This window comes from Podarcis cretensis (genome assembly GCF_951804945.1).
Source record: "Podarcis cretensis genome assembly, chromosome: 3".
Lineage (NCBI taxonomy): Eukaryota > Metazoa > Chordata > Lepidosauria > Squamata > Lacertidae > Podarcis > Podarcis cretensis.
Window position 1 is genome coordinate 81676396 of NC_137172.1, and position 15342 is coordinate 81691737.

At 41.0% G+C, this 15342-nt stretch overlaps 1 protein-coding gene across 1 annotated transcript in view; it reads left to right on the top strand.

Moving 5' to 3' along the window:
• The first annotated feature begins 2397 nt into the window (after window positions 1-2397).
• MDN1 (midasin AAA ATPase 1) overlaps window positions 2398-15342 on the top strand; it is a 91949-nt gene continuing 79004 nt past the window's right edge. Inside the window, exons 1-12 of the mRNA XM_079971098.1 lie at window positions 2398-2628; window positions 6142-6368; window positions 7358-7582; window positions 8199-8306; window positions 8420-8612; window positions 9991-10203; window positions 10756-10887; window positions 11563-11666; window positions 12383-12497; window positions 13320-13510; window positions 13795-13876; window positions 14337-14432. Of these exons, the coding sequence (XP_079827224.1) occupies window positions 2530-2628; window positions 6142-6368; window positions 7358-7582; window positions 8199-8306; window positions 8420-8612; window positions 9991-10203; window positions 10756-10887; window positions 11563-11666; window positions 12383-12497; window positions 13320-13510; window positions 13795-13876; window positions 14337-14432 (1785 nt within the window). The 5' untranslated portion in view covers window positions 2398-2529. The remainder of the gene's footprint in view (window positions 2629-6141; window positions 6369-7357; window positions 7583-8198; window positions 8307-8419; window positions 8613-9990; window positions 10204-10755; window positions 10888-11562; window positions 11667-12382; window positions 12498-13319; window positions 13511-13794; window positions 13877-14336; window positions 14433-15342) is intronic.

Here is a 15342-nt window from a genome sequence, read left to right on the forward strand (position 1 = left end):
GACGGGGCGGGTTTCCTTCGCCGGAGCTGCTTCGACCAGCGGCTCCGCTGGGGGGCGCCTGCTTTTGCTCTCGGGAGCAACCCGGCGGCTTCTGTTTTTATATGCAAACTCAAGCCCTGAAGCCGCCGTCGGTGTTTCGATACTACAAAGCCACCAGAAAACTTCGTGACTGATAACTTTGCCGGGGCAGAAGTTTGGGTTGGCGCAGCCGCAGAGCTCGTTTAAATCAGCGAGGAGCATTTGTTTGTTTCGCCAAAAGCCTTATTGCGGTAACGTCAGCTGTCACACGTGCATGAGGACAGAGAAACTCTCCTCTGTCAGCTGTCTATTGAGGGCATACCCCAAATATGTGACATAGAGTGGGCTCTTAAAGGCTGTAGTCCTGTTCACGAGGACTGGGAGAAAGTCCCGTTAAATGCAGTGGAGCTTACTTTCAAATAAACATGCATAGGGTTATGGAGAAGCTCATGCCCAGTGCTTTTTTTGCGGGTACTCAAGGGTACGCAGTACCAACACCTTTCCTCACAAATGTTAAAAGTGTGGCACTTATTGTAACAACTTCATGGTGAGTACCAACACCTTCCCCCCCCTTTTTTTAAAAAAAACCCAAAAGTAAACCCTGTTAAATTCAGTGGAACTTACATGTAAAGGAGTAAGGCCCACTGGGTAGAGTGAAGCTTCTGAGGAAATAATAATAATAATAATAATAATAATAAATTATTTATATCCTGCTCTTCCCAGCCGAAGCCGGGCTCACAGCTGCTAACAACAATAAAAGTAACACAGCATTCTAAAATCAATTCATTCTAAAATCAATGCAAGGTTGCACTATTAAGTCTTCAAGGTGCTGCTAGATTATTTGCTGTTGGTGTAAGTAATAGACCTCAAATGAGCAATGGTTCAGCATTTTTAAAAAATGTATCTAGCAATCCATCTTTCATCTCCTAGATAAAGGGCAAGGGGAAAGGATGACTAAAGTTGGCTGTTGGATAATTTTTTGTGGTTTTGGAAACACAGCAAATGAGATAAGACCTTTGCAACTGGATTTTATGTATGCTTTCTCAGCAGAAAGCCCCAGAGTTCAATGTGACATACTGTCATGTACTGTATAGCTGCTATAGCACATACAGTTAATTACATCTTGTACCAACTAGGGGTTAAAAAGATTGATTGTAAATTTTCAGATCTCCTTTGACCTAAAAAGTTCACTCTGTCATTTGTTGGCTTTGTTCCAGCTATCCCATATAGTTTTTAAGGTTCATTACAACAGTACTTTTGATAGCATCAACTTTGTCTTTTGGCACACAAACTTGTTCGCATGCAACAAAGTGCTTTTGGCCACTTCCATTTAAGGTGCTCTGTGCAATCTAACCCTTTGTATATTTATTTGGGACTTAGTCTGAATAAATTCCAATCAGCTTTATCCCTGGTAAGTGTGTTTAAGATGGCAGCTGTGCGGTCCAGTCCTGTGCAGGTTTAGGTATGTCAGGGATTGTTGCCTAGAAATCAATGGACTTGTAAGCTTAATTTCCCTTAAGACTAGCTGGACTGTTGATGTTTTGTCCCCCAAACACAGGCCCTGCTGTTCAGTACAGTATAGTGCTAGAGGGCCACAACCCTGAGTATTTTCATGCTGTTTTCAAACTATTCCCGCCACCCTTGAAAACATATTTCTCTCCTTGCTCTAACAGAAACTGATGTAGCTCCATCAACTGGGGAAAGGTTTTGTTGCTGTTGTTGTTTATCAGCACACTTTTGTTTGTTTTAGTTACAGGTAGCTGTGTTGGTCTGCCTAGTTGAAACAAAATAAAATAAATAAAATAAAACAATTCCTTCCAGTAGCACCTTAGAGACTAAGTTAGTTATTGGTATGAGGTTTCGTCTTAGTTGGTCTCTAAGGTGCTACGGTCACGACTGGACCTAATGGCCAGGGGTCCCTTTACCTTTACTTTTGAAGGTGCTACTGGAAGGATTTATTTTATTTGTATTTTTTATTTAATTTATTTTTGTTTTGTTTGTTTGTTTGTTCGGAAGTAAGTCCCAGTGGGATGTTCCCTATGCTTTAAAGCCCAAACGCCCTGCAGCCACGGCGTTTCTGTTTTTATCTAACACAAACCCGGCTTTTGAGGGACTTGGCGCAAAACCCCCGCGCAACTTCAGCCTACAGCGAAGGAGAGGAGGGAAATCCTATTTATCCCCGCGCGCAACGCTCGAAACTATGCCGAGAGTTGCTACGAAGGAAAGTCGCCGTGCATGCTGGGATGAGTAGTTTTTGTGCTTGTGTGTCTCTGCAAGAGGCGGGTGAAAAAAGCAAAGGCCGAGACCATCCCTCCTCCGCCTTGGTTTGTCGCTGGGAGATGACGCGGCGTATACACGGGGAAAACGAAAGTCGCTCTCCTTCCCCACGTGTCGCGCAGCAGCAACAGCGGGTGGCGGAGGGCGCTAGCTGGTTGCCTTCGCGCGCGCACGCCCACCGCCCGTTACCTCGGTCCCGGGGCGAAGGGGAGCTGCTCCGGGAAGGCCGAGGCAATGGAGCACCTGCGTCTCAGCCTGGCGGCTCCGCTGCAGATGGTCGCGCAGAGGAACGAGAGGAGCAGCGGCGAGCTCAGCAGGTTCCTCGCCAAACAGGTGGGAGAGCAACAATAGCGGCGGCGGCGCCCTCTTCGCCCTCCGCAGTCGTGGGGGGAGGGCAGTGATGGACATCGAGCTGGGGGAGGGGGCAGCCAGGCAGCCTTTGCCTGGGGCTGGCCGTCCATCTTCGCTGGCTCGACCCCCCTCCCCCCCCCGCGCTGTTTCTTCAAAGTGCCTTGTGGGCGGAGGGGGTGGTCTGGCTGGAGAAGGAGAGGGAGCAGAGCTGGGTCTTGCCTTCTTTGTTTTCTCATGGTGGCGGGAGGTGGGGAGGAAAGGAGGCGAGAGTCCCCTCCATGAGCCTCCCAGCGCTTTAAAAGCCCCAAGCAGAGTGGAGATGGTTTAAATTTGTAAAGAGAACCTCTGGATCGCCGAGGAGCTTCGTCTGTTTGTATTTCCTGTTGTTGTTTTTTATTTTTGTTTTTAAGAATATACTTTGGCACAATCCTATCTGTTTACTTAAACTGTTTGGTTTTTTTCCCAACTGCAAGGAAATGCTGCCTTGTTCAAATGTATATGGAAGATTTCTCACTTCGTTGCTGTAAAGTTGATACTTCTCTGCTTACAAATTTGCAATACTATACACACACGCCTCCACCATTGAGTCTGGGTAGTTGAAAAATACTGTTAGCCCCTCCTGTAAATAAATTCTTATACCACTGAAAGGAGTGTGTGTGCAGGGCCGAAACTAGGCTTTCTGTCACCAGGGCAAAGACCCAGTTCGGCACAAACCCCCTCAATACATTTGTTCATAAAGGTCATGACAAGTAGTTTGAAAGAGGCTGGAGAAGAGTTAGTTTCTCCAAATAGTAAAATTTTCTGTGTGTGTGTGTATCCGGCTTTCATTCAAACTCAAAAGAGTAATAGATCATTTGAGAAAATCTAAGAAGTATTATGACTGTATGATCAAAGGGAAGAGATACTGACACACACACACGCACCCCTTTGACTACAGCCCTGGTGTATGTTTGTTTATGTATGTACTTCTAGTCCCTTTCAATAAACTGCTAATCATGGAGAAATAAATTATTCTGGTAGTCTGCACAAACAAAAAGATTTAGGACTGATTCAGTCTGTTGCAAACGTTGTAAGCGGAAAGCACATTGATATGTGGCGAAATATGAAAGTCTTGTGTAGGTCCCCATGTGCTCAGATCACATATATGGTATACAATATTTGCATATCAAAATGAATGCATGTATTGTATGGTTCTGGAGCCTGAGACTGCTGGTGATTTTCACTATTTACTCCATCTTCAACAAAGTGCTTTTTGTGTATTAAAAGAGAGACTAATGTTAGAAGGCCTGTGGATTACAAAGCTCTGTAAAGATGAGGGGTCATAATTCAATTTTAGTACAGCATTTTTGTTTCTCTTCATACTAGCATTAACTCTTTAGTAAATTTGCTGTTGCTTAATTTGGAGCTTAATTTGGCTTGCTTTAAAATTAAACGCACTATTAATAAAAATTAAACGCACTATTAATATAAGGGGGAGCTAATTTAACTAATATCTTGTTTGCAAGAAGAATAGTCAGTTCTATTCTCAATTTAAAACTTTATCCACATTCTGCAAATAAATTTTTTTCAATGCTTTGCTGTACAATACTGAAATTCTTTGATAATCCTTTAATCTTCCTGCCACACCAGCGTGAGTCACCACACCCTTGAGAGAACCACTGTGCTAGAATTTAGGTGGAAATCTAAGTTTAGGTAATTTTTAATTGACAAAATAGTAATATGCTAAAAGCAGTAACAAAACAGAGGTTGTGCTTGCAGCAAGAAATAGTTTAATTAGAAATATTCCCAACTGCTAAAATACTGTTCTTCCCCCCTAATCATACATTCATATGGGCCAAGATTTCAAGCTTTGTAGCAAATTGGTTACAGCAACAACAAATTATTTTTACAGCTTGCTTAATCCATCTCTCATTGTTTTACTATAGCGCTTGAGCAAACATTTGGGCAAAGGTTATCTGCTCTCTTTGGACCACAGAGTGCTGTTCTTGTTTACAAGGGCCCCCTTGTTTTATGTAGCACTTTTTCTGAGTAGCTACATTCCCATCACTGTGATCCAAATGTAGTTTGCAGTGTTGTTTCAGGAAAATTTATCTCATTGGGTACAAAACATTCCATCAGATTTGTACCAGAGTGTTTAAAGAGAACTGATTCATGTGCCCATTGAAAAGTAGTTCATTAGAAATGATTTTACAAGGTTGGAATTTGTTTTGGGGGGTTTTTTGTCAAAAGATTCAAAGATTTTCAAGGAATGAAAGCAAAAGTTATCTCCATCTTTCCTAATTCTGTTATGTTACTCTTAGTAGGGCTATAAATTTCTTCCCTAACTACTGTCCTTGGGACTCTTTAGATTAAGCTGTCATCGATCTTTAAGCACTCATTTTGTACAATACTTCGACTGGGGTGGGAAACCCATAACCCTCCAGATGTTGAGTCCCATTAGCTTCCGCCAGCATGGCCAGTGCTCAGGGATGATGGGAATTGGAGTCCACCTGGATCCCCATCCATGTTCTAAGGGTCTCTGTGTTGAATTTTTAAGAGCCCAGAGAGGCCCACTATATTTATAAGCCAAATTCCTATATTTGTAATCTTGAGTTAAAAAAATGAGGAGAGGGTTGTATTCCTTATACTTGGTTTATTGGAGTCAGAAGGTTGTTAGAGACATGCAGTATTCTAGTTCACTGCCCCCTCCCCAATTCCAAGACAAATGGTGTTTGTAATTGTTCATGTGTATGACACAGTCTGATACCACCCTATAGTAAAGTCACATTGTGTTTTCTTTCTTTTTTAATTCATTTAGAAATGTAGCCTGTCTTGTCATGGTAATTCAGGGTGGGTTAGAAAAACACTTTAAACAAGGAACAAGGAAGGGTGGAATTGGCAATTTGCTTTCCTTAAATGAGCTGTAAATTAACTTTGTGCACATTTTTGTTTATTTTTGCGTGATAGCATGCCTGGCAGTAACCATCAATTTAAAGGTCTGCAAGAAAAGTAACCTTAAGTTTTTAAGAGCTTATAAGAAGCAACTCATCAAATATGGCTGCCAGTCTCTCGTTTTAGTAAGGCTTGTATGGCAGTTCCAAGTCTCTCATGGTAGAATGAATAAAGGGGGAACAGGAGAAATGTTTATGTTACACTAAGTGTAAAGTACCTTTCCCTCCCATTCTTGCTTTCCACATTCTTCTTCAGCTCTTCCTCCTAGCTTTATCCTATTTCTATGGAGGTTTGAAAAATCTTTTTCATCCCTTTTTGTTGTACTTCTAAGGCAGTTTTCTTCAACCTTGGATTCCCAGATACTGTTGGACTTCAACACCCATCATCCACAGCCAGCTTAGGCAATAATCTGGAATGATGGGAGTTGTAGTCCAACAATATCTGGGAATCCAAGGTTGAAGAATGTTGCTCTAAAGTTTCTTCTATACACAACTTGACTTGAACTGCAGTAGAATGTTTGGGGGGGGGGAGATCACTCTTTACTGAGCATCTCTTTGTTTTCAGATCTGGAGTCAGCAGGACCGTCAGTGCATCCTCAGTGCCTTAGCACAGTTACTGTTGGATAAAGAATGCACACTCCTCATTGGCCGTCAGTTTCGTCCAATCTTGCTCGATTTGATGGAAAGAAATGCAGAAATAATTAAATCCAGTGGCCAGATCAACCATGATCTTCATGAGAGACTCTGTGTGGCAATGAGCAAACTTATTGGTGATCATCCAGATGTGATGCCGTAAGTCAGTAGATGTCTGGGATTAAGTTTTGCTTTCATGGGAAATTGATTGGTGGAGAAGCTGAGGGTTGGTGCGCATGGTAGCCAAGCATGGTAGCCAGTTCAGATTAGATTTACATTCATACAGTCATGAGTAGTGAGCCCAATTTCCACGATCCATATCCCTTTTTGAGGTGTGCTGCAGGAATTTGCAATTGTATCACATGTTAAGGGTATCTGCTTGGCTAATTGTTTTAAACCAAGGCCTTGTATTCTATTACATGCTCAATTCAGCAATTACTGAATTGCAACTAAAGCTGCTGTGAGGTGCACATTTACTTGGAAGCGAGCCATACTTTTGACTAAAAATGCATAGGATTGGACAATAAGGGTGATGAAACCCAAGCTTCAGTTTAGGGAAAAAAAGATTGAATGGCAGTTAGACCTGCATCTTCTTTAACATAAAGGTGTGTGTGTGTGTGTGTGTGTGTGTGTGTGTATTTGCTTCAGTGAGAGAGTTTTAAGTGAAAGTTGCTCTTGACAGATGCCCATATTAGATTAGAAATAAAACTTTTATCCAAGGAGTTTTGAGTAACATGCATACTGTTACTATCTTGCTACTAGTGAGATCAGAGCTGGGTCTACATCAAGTGTCTTCAGGCTATTGTTTGAGTGTCAAGTCCAGAATACTACTTCCAACCAGCTGTCCCTACACAGAGCTGGCAGCCTGACCTTAATCTCTGATAAACTAAGGAAGTGAAAAAAGTGGTGATGAATTTCAATTTCCCCATTATTTTTATTTTTATTAAAACAATTTGCTGAAAAGAAGACCATAACTTTTCTTAGGACTTTTTTTTGGGGGGGGGGGATTTCTTTCCAAGTTCAGAAAAGCATAGCAGTCTTATTTGTGTCAGGACTTTAATAGGTAAGCATCTGCTTCATCAGATGAGCTGAAACCTCGCTGTTCTAGCTACATTTACATTTGCTTTCAATATCTTCATTTCATGTAGATTTGCTTTGAGATACTTTAAGGATACTTCACCAGTGTTCCAAAGACTGTTTCTGGAGAGCTCAGATACAAATATGGTTCGATATGGGCGACGACGAATGAAGTTAAGGGATCTCATGGAGGCAGCCTACAAATTCCTCCAAAAAGAGCAGGCTGTATTCAGAGAGTTATGGGACTGGAGTGTGTGTGTCCCTTTACTGAGGAGTCATGATACTTTAGTTCGATGGTAAGTTTAATTTTCGTTTAATTTTATATGTCACTTTCAGTGAGTAGTGGGGACTATTTTATTTCTGTCTTACTAATACCTCATGGGGAAAGTAAGGTACAGCAATAAGGGCAGAGAATGACTTGGCCACATTTGAGTTGGATTTGAAACCTACAGTATGGTTACTGGACTACATTAGACCTCTTATTGACAAGAAGAGCAGTTTCTGGCAAGAGGTTGAGGCTAAAATTGCCGGAGTCAAATATGAATTGGTCATATTGGGTGTATTTTCTTAGAACCTACTCCTTAATTTTCAGGCCCAGGGGCTGACATTAACCCCACACTAAATTGTGAGACCTACATCCAAGTTCTTTGTTTTTTGTCCTGTTCCATCACTCTTCTCTTACAAATGCAATAACCATAAGGCAGAATGAAAATGGTGGTAGTGCCATTGGTGTGGCCCACTTTAATTTGGCACATAGACCTGTGCATCAGTGGCCAAATCATTTATTGAAGACGATTGATCAAACAGAGACCATTTGAAGGGACAGGATAGCCTTTTGTTGTTTTTCTCTGAAAGGAACCTAGTTCTATAGACTTAAGATGTAACAGTACTTGAACTACCTTTGCTTCTTAGGTATACTGCCAGTTGTCTCGCACTGGTTACGTGCATGAATGATGAGCATCGGTTATCCTTCCTGAAGAAGATATTTAATCCAGAAGAGTTAATACATTTCAGACTTAAGTAAGTTTCCCCCCAAGATGTCTTTGTGTGTGTTTTTTCAGTTAATATTTTACATGGTAGATTTGTCTCCCATTTGTTCAAAACATTGAAAGATGCACATTTTTGACTGATAGGCTACTGGAGGAATCACGGATGCAGAATGTTGAGTGTGCCCTTGTCCTGGCCAATCCAGGCGCAACCTTTTGGAACAAAGAAGAGGAGTTGCGGTACACTCAGGGAGAACTTGTATCTGCTGACCTCTCTGCAAAGGTTGTAGCAGTATGTGGTGTTCTGCTCCCTAGACAACAGCTTGGACCAGGAGAAAATGTAAGTAAAGGATGATACGTAAGTTAAATTCTTTGGCACTGATCCTGATCTACCTTTTGCCTACCCCAGCTCTAGGAGATTTCCCTCTGAAAAGAGAGGAATGCTGGGCCTTTGTTTCCCTCAAAATTTCTTCGTAGTGCTACTTTGATGCATTTAAGCATTGATTAAAATCCTGTCCTTCGGTTTTAAGGCAAAAACAAACATGTTTTGTGTAAAAGTTTCTGCAAAATAGTATCCTTCCCTTTATAGATGGAATACACTTTAAGAGCAAGCGCCTTTGAAATCTCCAGTCCCATTCCTGATCCATGCCACTGTGTGTGTGTTTTTCTCTCCCTTTTTGATATCCACAGGCTTGGATGTTAAGTAACATAGAAATCATGGCCTCATTTATCTGTATGAAGTATGCCAGGGGAAGGGGATAAGACAGTTTTTTCTATACAGCTCTCTTTGTTACCAAACAGTCTGCTTCAGAAGGATTCTGAGTGTTGGTAAAAATCACCTTGTACCTTTCTGACCAGTGAGAATCTCTGCTAGATCCTTAGGCAGAGATATCACTGTGATCTGACAATAGTGTTTAATACTTGGAGCAAAATACCTTACTTTCTGTCACTCCAGGTATGCAGCTGGCACTCCATGTATTCTGATGATTTAACATAGGGCAATTTCATACATAGAAACATATGAAGAACACAACTTCAAACATAAGTGAAATTCTGAACATAAGTTGAATAAAATTATGCTCTAGAGACTTAATAGAAACAGCTATAGTCATACAAGATTGGTTCTCTACAAAGTAGAAAGATTAAAAAGTGTCGCTATTAGTCTTAATAATACTATAGGAAAAATGACCAGCTATGAGTTTCACAAAATAGCTTGTTTACTGAAGATTCCTTAGTGTGTGTGGTGCAATTGCCTGGATTGGGCCAGGCAATTGCACCACACATATTGTATAGGTATTTGAGATGAATCAGAATTTTGAGCATATGCTAAAGTAAGCTGAATCTTTGAAATAACAATAATAAAGTCATTAAACATGGTCATTGTCCCTCTTCTGGTTAAAACAGCAGCTTCAGAGGGGTCATTGGTCCGTATTTATCTCATCCCCCTGAAGCTGCTATTTGTTCCTGAAGGTACTATTGCAGTAAATGGCACCTTGGAGCAGGGTAAGTGGAACACTTGAGTTTGGTGGGAGGAAGAAAGTGCAAGGGTTTAAATCCCCCTTTAAAAAATGGGTGTGGAATGGGGACATGGATGTGTGTGGCTCTGGGATGCGTAAAAATGGTAGCTTAGCAAATTTGTAACTTGTATTTCATGTTTCTCCATAATACTTGCACCCAATATTATCAGTTGAAAGCATTGTCTTCTCTTGTCTCAGCAGGAGACCATCCTGAACCAATTTGTGTTGGTGAAATCTTCCTGCACAAATCTTCAAAATCTTGCTATGGCTATAGCTTCACAAAATGCAGTGTTACTTGAAGGACCAGTAGGTTGTGGCAAAACGTATCTTGTTGAATACTTGGCAGCTGTTACGGGAAGGATAAAACCACCTCACATTCTGAAAGTCCAGCTAGGAGATCAGACTGATAGTAAGGTAATGGAAAATGCATTTTAGTTTTCACTTGCAGTTGTTATTACAAAGTTAATTGCCTTGCAGAAACTGGCTGCGTTCAGTTGTAACGAAAAGCCAAAAACCATGTCTTACTATGGAATTAGCAGTGTGCACACTTCAGAAATCCCTCCTGCTGCATTCCTCCCCTAGTAAAACACGAGCAAGACTATAGATTACTGGGATGCCTAAAGCAGCCACTATTGGGGCTTTGCTTTAGGTCATGGGTTGTTTGGTGAGGGATATCTCAGTGGCTCGAACACCACAGTAATCCAAACTCATGATTTTTGCTCCTGCTCATACTATGAGAAGGCACAGCAAGAATGATTTGGCAGTGCTTGTTCCCACTGAGCTTATCGTAGCTGCTGAAGCTATATCTGGCAATATTTATATTTGGTAGCATACCTAGTATGGAAGAAAGCAAATAGAAATAGATACAAACCTCAGAAACCTTACTGTTCGGTAAATATTTGAAGACACTTTGTAAAGTTATATGGACATTATTTAAAAATCTTGCTTGCTTTTTCTTCTTTGTAGACCTTACTGGGCATGTATCGTTGTACAGATGTACCAGGGGAGTTTGTGTGGCAACCTGGGACCCTGACCCAAGCAGTCAGCAAAGGGCACTGGATACTCTTGGAGGATATTGATTATGCTCCTCTGGATGTGGTATGTAGCTGTGCTTTCTAGAGGAAGTCCATAAATACCTTGGGTGAGGCACAGGTATCTTTTTTGGAAGTCGTGTATTTTGTAACCAAAGCAAAGGAAACTTAAGGGCACTGGATAAAAGAAAGCAAAAGTTCTCCCCAAAAAGTTATCATGGTTCTCAATTCCCAGTATATTTTCTTCTTCGTGGGCAGTGATTTTGGGGACACTTGTTACAAACTACTGAATGGACCCTGTCTGTATCTGCTATACACTGGTTCTCTTATACACCCACCTCCCACAATCTAGAACTGGAATGTATATGTAAAAGGCTGCTTATTGGGAATGAGATTTCTAACATTTCTTGTAACATATTTGGTTACCAGCAGAGGTGAAACACATTGTTTCATGCACTGTCTGCTGTTAAGTCTTTTTGGTTGTTGTCATTGATAAAAGGTGGGGCATCAAGATAGCCTCATGCATGAGAACATGGCATTACAATGAAGCTTCCTTAGATTTTTTATTTTTTTTCTACTGCTATAGCACCACATTCTATGTATGCCCTGCCCAAAAGCAATTTTGGGAAGGCTTCAATGAGTTAAGGTGAGAAAGTCCTGTTCTATGAGTGGGATTCTTTTTGTGGTGCTCTACATCCTGGTCATTGAAATTGTATTCTGTGGTTTTTTTTCTATTCCTTAGATTTCTGTATTGATTCCCCTTCTGGAAAACGGAGAACTGTTGATTCCTGGGCGAAGTGACTGTATAAAAGTAGCTCCTGGGTTCCATCTTTTTGCAACGAGAAGGTAGATTGTGTAGCTTTGTTAACACAAGGAAAACTCTTAGCACACGAATCCTTTTGGCAGTGACTAGACAATAGTCATAAATATAGGAATGGGGGGGGGGGAATCCAGTTTTTAAATTGTGTGCATATATAAAGGTGACATGATTTTTGAATTATAAGTATGTGGGCACTCCTTTGCTATTTATTTTGCAATTTTCCATACTAAGAAATAGAAACTTATCTCCTGGAAAATGATAGCTAGGAGTGTGAGATTATTTTGAAACATAATACAACTCTTTCCCCTGGAATATAAGCGAAAACTAAGCTTGATAAGAGGAATTACCAAGCAGCCATAAGGAAGCCATCATCACTTGGCCTTAATCTGTAATATGCAGATAATATTGTCCTGTCTTTATGCTTATTGACATTATACATGTATGAAGTGCTTTGCACGTAGAACGTGCTTGTTGTCGTTTTGCTTAGCCTGCGGGATACAGCTGCCCTATAAGCAGTTACTTAGCATTTCATTATTTAAAGACTGTAAAGTGGAAGAATGACAATTGGACAATTGTAGATGGTGAATTCATGTTTCTTGTATTGATGATGTTGGGACTTTGACTCCCTTATCTGGTTGTAGATCTGCAGTGAAGGAGCCTTACAGAACCCTTGAACTTACTCTGTTCTGCACTATAATACTTCTAATGCTTCGATTAACTTGTTCTTTGATTTTTAATCTAGACTCTTCAGTTATGGTGGTGGTTGGTACAAACAGCAAAACAGCCATGCTGCTCTTCTAGATAAATACTGGACAAAAATTAAGCTGAATAATATGCCTAAAGTTGAACTCAGAGAGGTAAATGGTATCAGAAAGAGAACGCTTTACTTTGTGAACTGATGTCAAAGAGTTTTCATTTAAAAACAAGTGAAAGTAGTCCTAATTTTTGTAGAAGAGGTTGAAACTGTGTCCATTCCCTTTTCCCCACATGGCTGTGAGGAGACGTTTAGAAGCATCTGTGTTTAGTTAACCATAGTTTCTTGTGTTGTCCGAGCCAAAAAACTGGGAGGGAGTTAGTCTCATTTACATCTCACCAAACCATAGTTTAGCATGATGTCCAAACACAATCCTTGACATGAAAGAAGTTTCTATCCATTCCATAATGGAATGCTTGTTGCTTTGTGCTTCTGCAAGAGAAACAGATTGACGTTGCTGGATTGACTTAACCCGACTGTCCAGCTATAACTTCATATGAAATCATCTTAAATTGTTATTGCCATTTCCTCAGCGTAGTATAGCCTGCAGGTTTCCCATATGCATCTTGTTGGCCACAGTGAGAACAAAAAACCTGGACTAGATGGGCCATTTGCCCAGTCCACCAGGTTCATCTTACTGACTGACATTTCTATCTAGCAAATAAAGCCTAAGATAATTTAAGAGCATTACTGTATTTTACAGTGTAATTGTCATGCAAAGAAATTTTCCTTTAAGAGAATTTCAAAGTAAAATTTGATGGTAGGCACTACCCCATGGGACCAGTCCAGGCAATTGTGCAGACTGTAAATGTATCAAATCTCTGGATTTTAAGACCATTGTCTGTCTAGACAAAACTCAATGAGTTATATAATCCTTGGAATACTGTAAAATATTTACTTTAGCTAATGTTATTTTGCTTTTCAGATTCTTCAGAGGAGGTATCCTAAACTTGCTGTCGTAATTGATCGCTTGTTAGAGATTTATGTTGAGCTTACTGGTGATAAACATCTATTGCAAAGCCATATCGCAGACGATGAGAACATAATGGAAGACGCATCACACTTAACCGAAAACAAAAAAAGCCTGAGCTTAGAAGGCAGAGAGTTATCTCTGAGGTATTTTAATATGCAATTAAGCTGATGGATATTTGAGTTTGGGGGAGGCAAATTATCTTTGGACTACTGCTCTCTAGTGTGTTGGAGGCCATTTGCTCTGTTCTTAATTGAAATTCCTAGTGAGAAGGCATTAATTGAATGAAAATGTGGTGAGTTGGCGCTTAAAAAAAAATAGCCATGCAATTAATGAAGCGAGACTAGCACTTTTAGCAGTGTGCAGCTGAGGAAAGTTAAATGAAGGACTACTGTTGAGCTGCTTCACATCACTTATTTTCTTGTGTTAGGGACTTGCTGAATTGGTGCAACAGGATTGCTTACAACTTTGATAGTTCTTCTTCCTCTACTGCACTGAATATTTTTCATGAGGTACGTGTCAAACTGTTCCTTGTTTTTTAGAGTGATGTTGACCTATTCCTTAAAATGTAGAAACCAGGTTGCATTTGGAATATGAACAGGGGTCTGGTTCTGATGTTGGAAATTTTCCTTGAGGGTCGATCTAAGTAGACCTGCTGCTTCACAATGGGGGATTCACAGGAATGGTTGCATAAATCACACTAGGGAGAGGCAGCTGTCGTTGGGGACATGCCAGGTCCCACAGCTGTTACACCAGGAATTCCATTATGAAGAGAGCTGAAATGTCTGAATTGGCTCGTCCTCTTGTTTTCCTCGTGGAGACATACTAGCGATACATTGCATGAAGCTCAGTTGTATATTTTGACTACAGTGAACTCAAGTATGGAAGAAAAGTAGAACCTCTGATTAAATATTAAATTAGCTTGAATTCTCTGTCTCTCCCTCTCTCCCTCCTACCACTCTACTTTGACAGGCGTTGGATTGTTTCACAGCTATGCTGTCCAAGCAAGGAAGTAGACTGAAGATGGCAGAAATCATTGGAAGCCAACTGAACATTTCCAAGCATAAGGTAGACATAAGGAAGAGTTCGCACACATACTGCATTGTGTAATAAATACCCCTTTTGTCAAGGAGGAAAAAAATAGTTTCATGTCTCCTTCACTGCCAAGAAATAATTAAATGATCTAACTGGATAGTGTCAACTCTTGTTTTTCTTCTGAAAGAAGAGAGCCACATGTAACATGGCTGAAATTGGGTGTAGGGATCATGCACATGCACATCGCCACTGGTGCAAGATTCCATTGCCTGATTTGAGGCAGCAGCTTCCCTCCTGCTGCAACCATAGGCTTCACTAGGAAGCACCCAACCCTTTGGAGGGGAAAAGTGGCTGCAGGGGGGAGCAGCAGCAGCAGCAGGAGGAGGAGTGAAAGAGAAAGTTTGGTTGCATGAGCTGACTTCTGTTCATGTAACAACTGAATACAGCCCAAAGGCCTTGTTCTCACATCACCATAGTTAATAGTTCACTGTAACCATGGTGATCTTGGTCATTTGAATCCTGTCACTCACACTTGGAGGAAGCAAGTGTTACATTCAAATGAGGGATCATAGTTTGTTTTGTTCCCGGCAAATTACTGTAGCTAAGGTTGTTCTTGATTTGCTGATCATGGTTTGAAGCAAAGCAAATCATGGCCTCTGGTTTGGACATAATGCTAAGCAGGGACTGTGGTCTGTCTGCTCCCTGCTATCATGAGGGGGGGGGGAACATACAACCCAGAAAGGCACATTCACAATAAACTATTTACTATGCCTTACTGTGATGTGCAAACTGGACTTGTGTCTTAACTTTCAGTTGTACAGTGGTACCTCGGGTTACATACACTTCAGGTTACAGACTCCGCTAACCCAGAAATAGTACCTCGGGTTAAGAACTTTGCTTCAGGATGAGAACAGAAATCGTACTCAGGCGGCGCGGCGGCAGC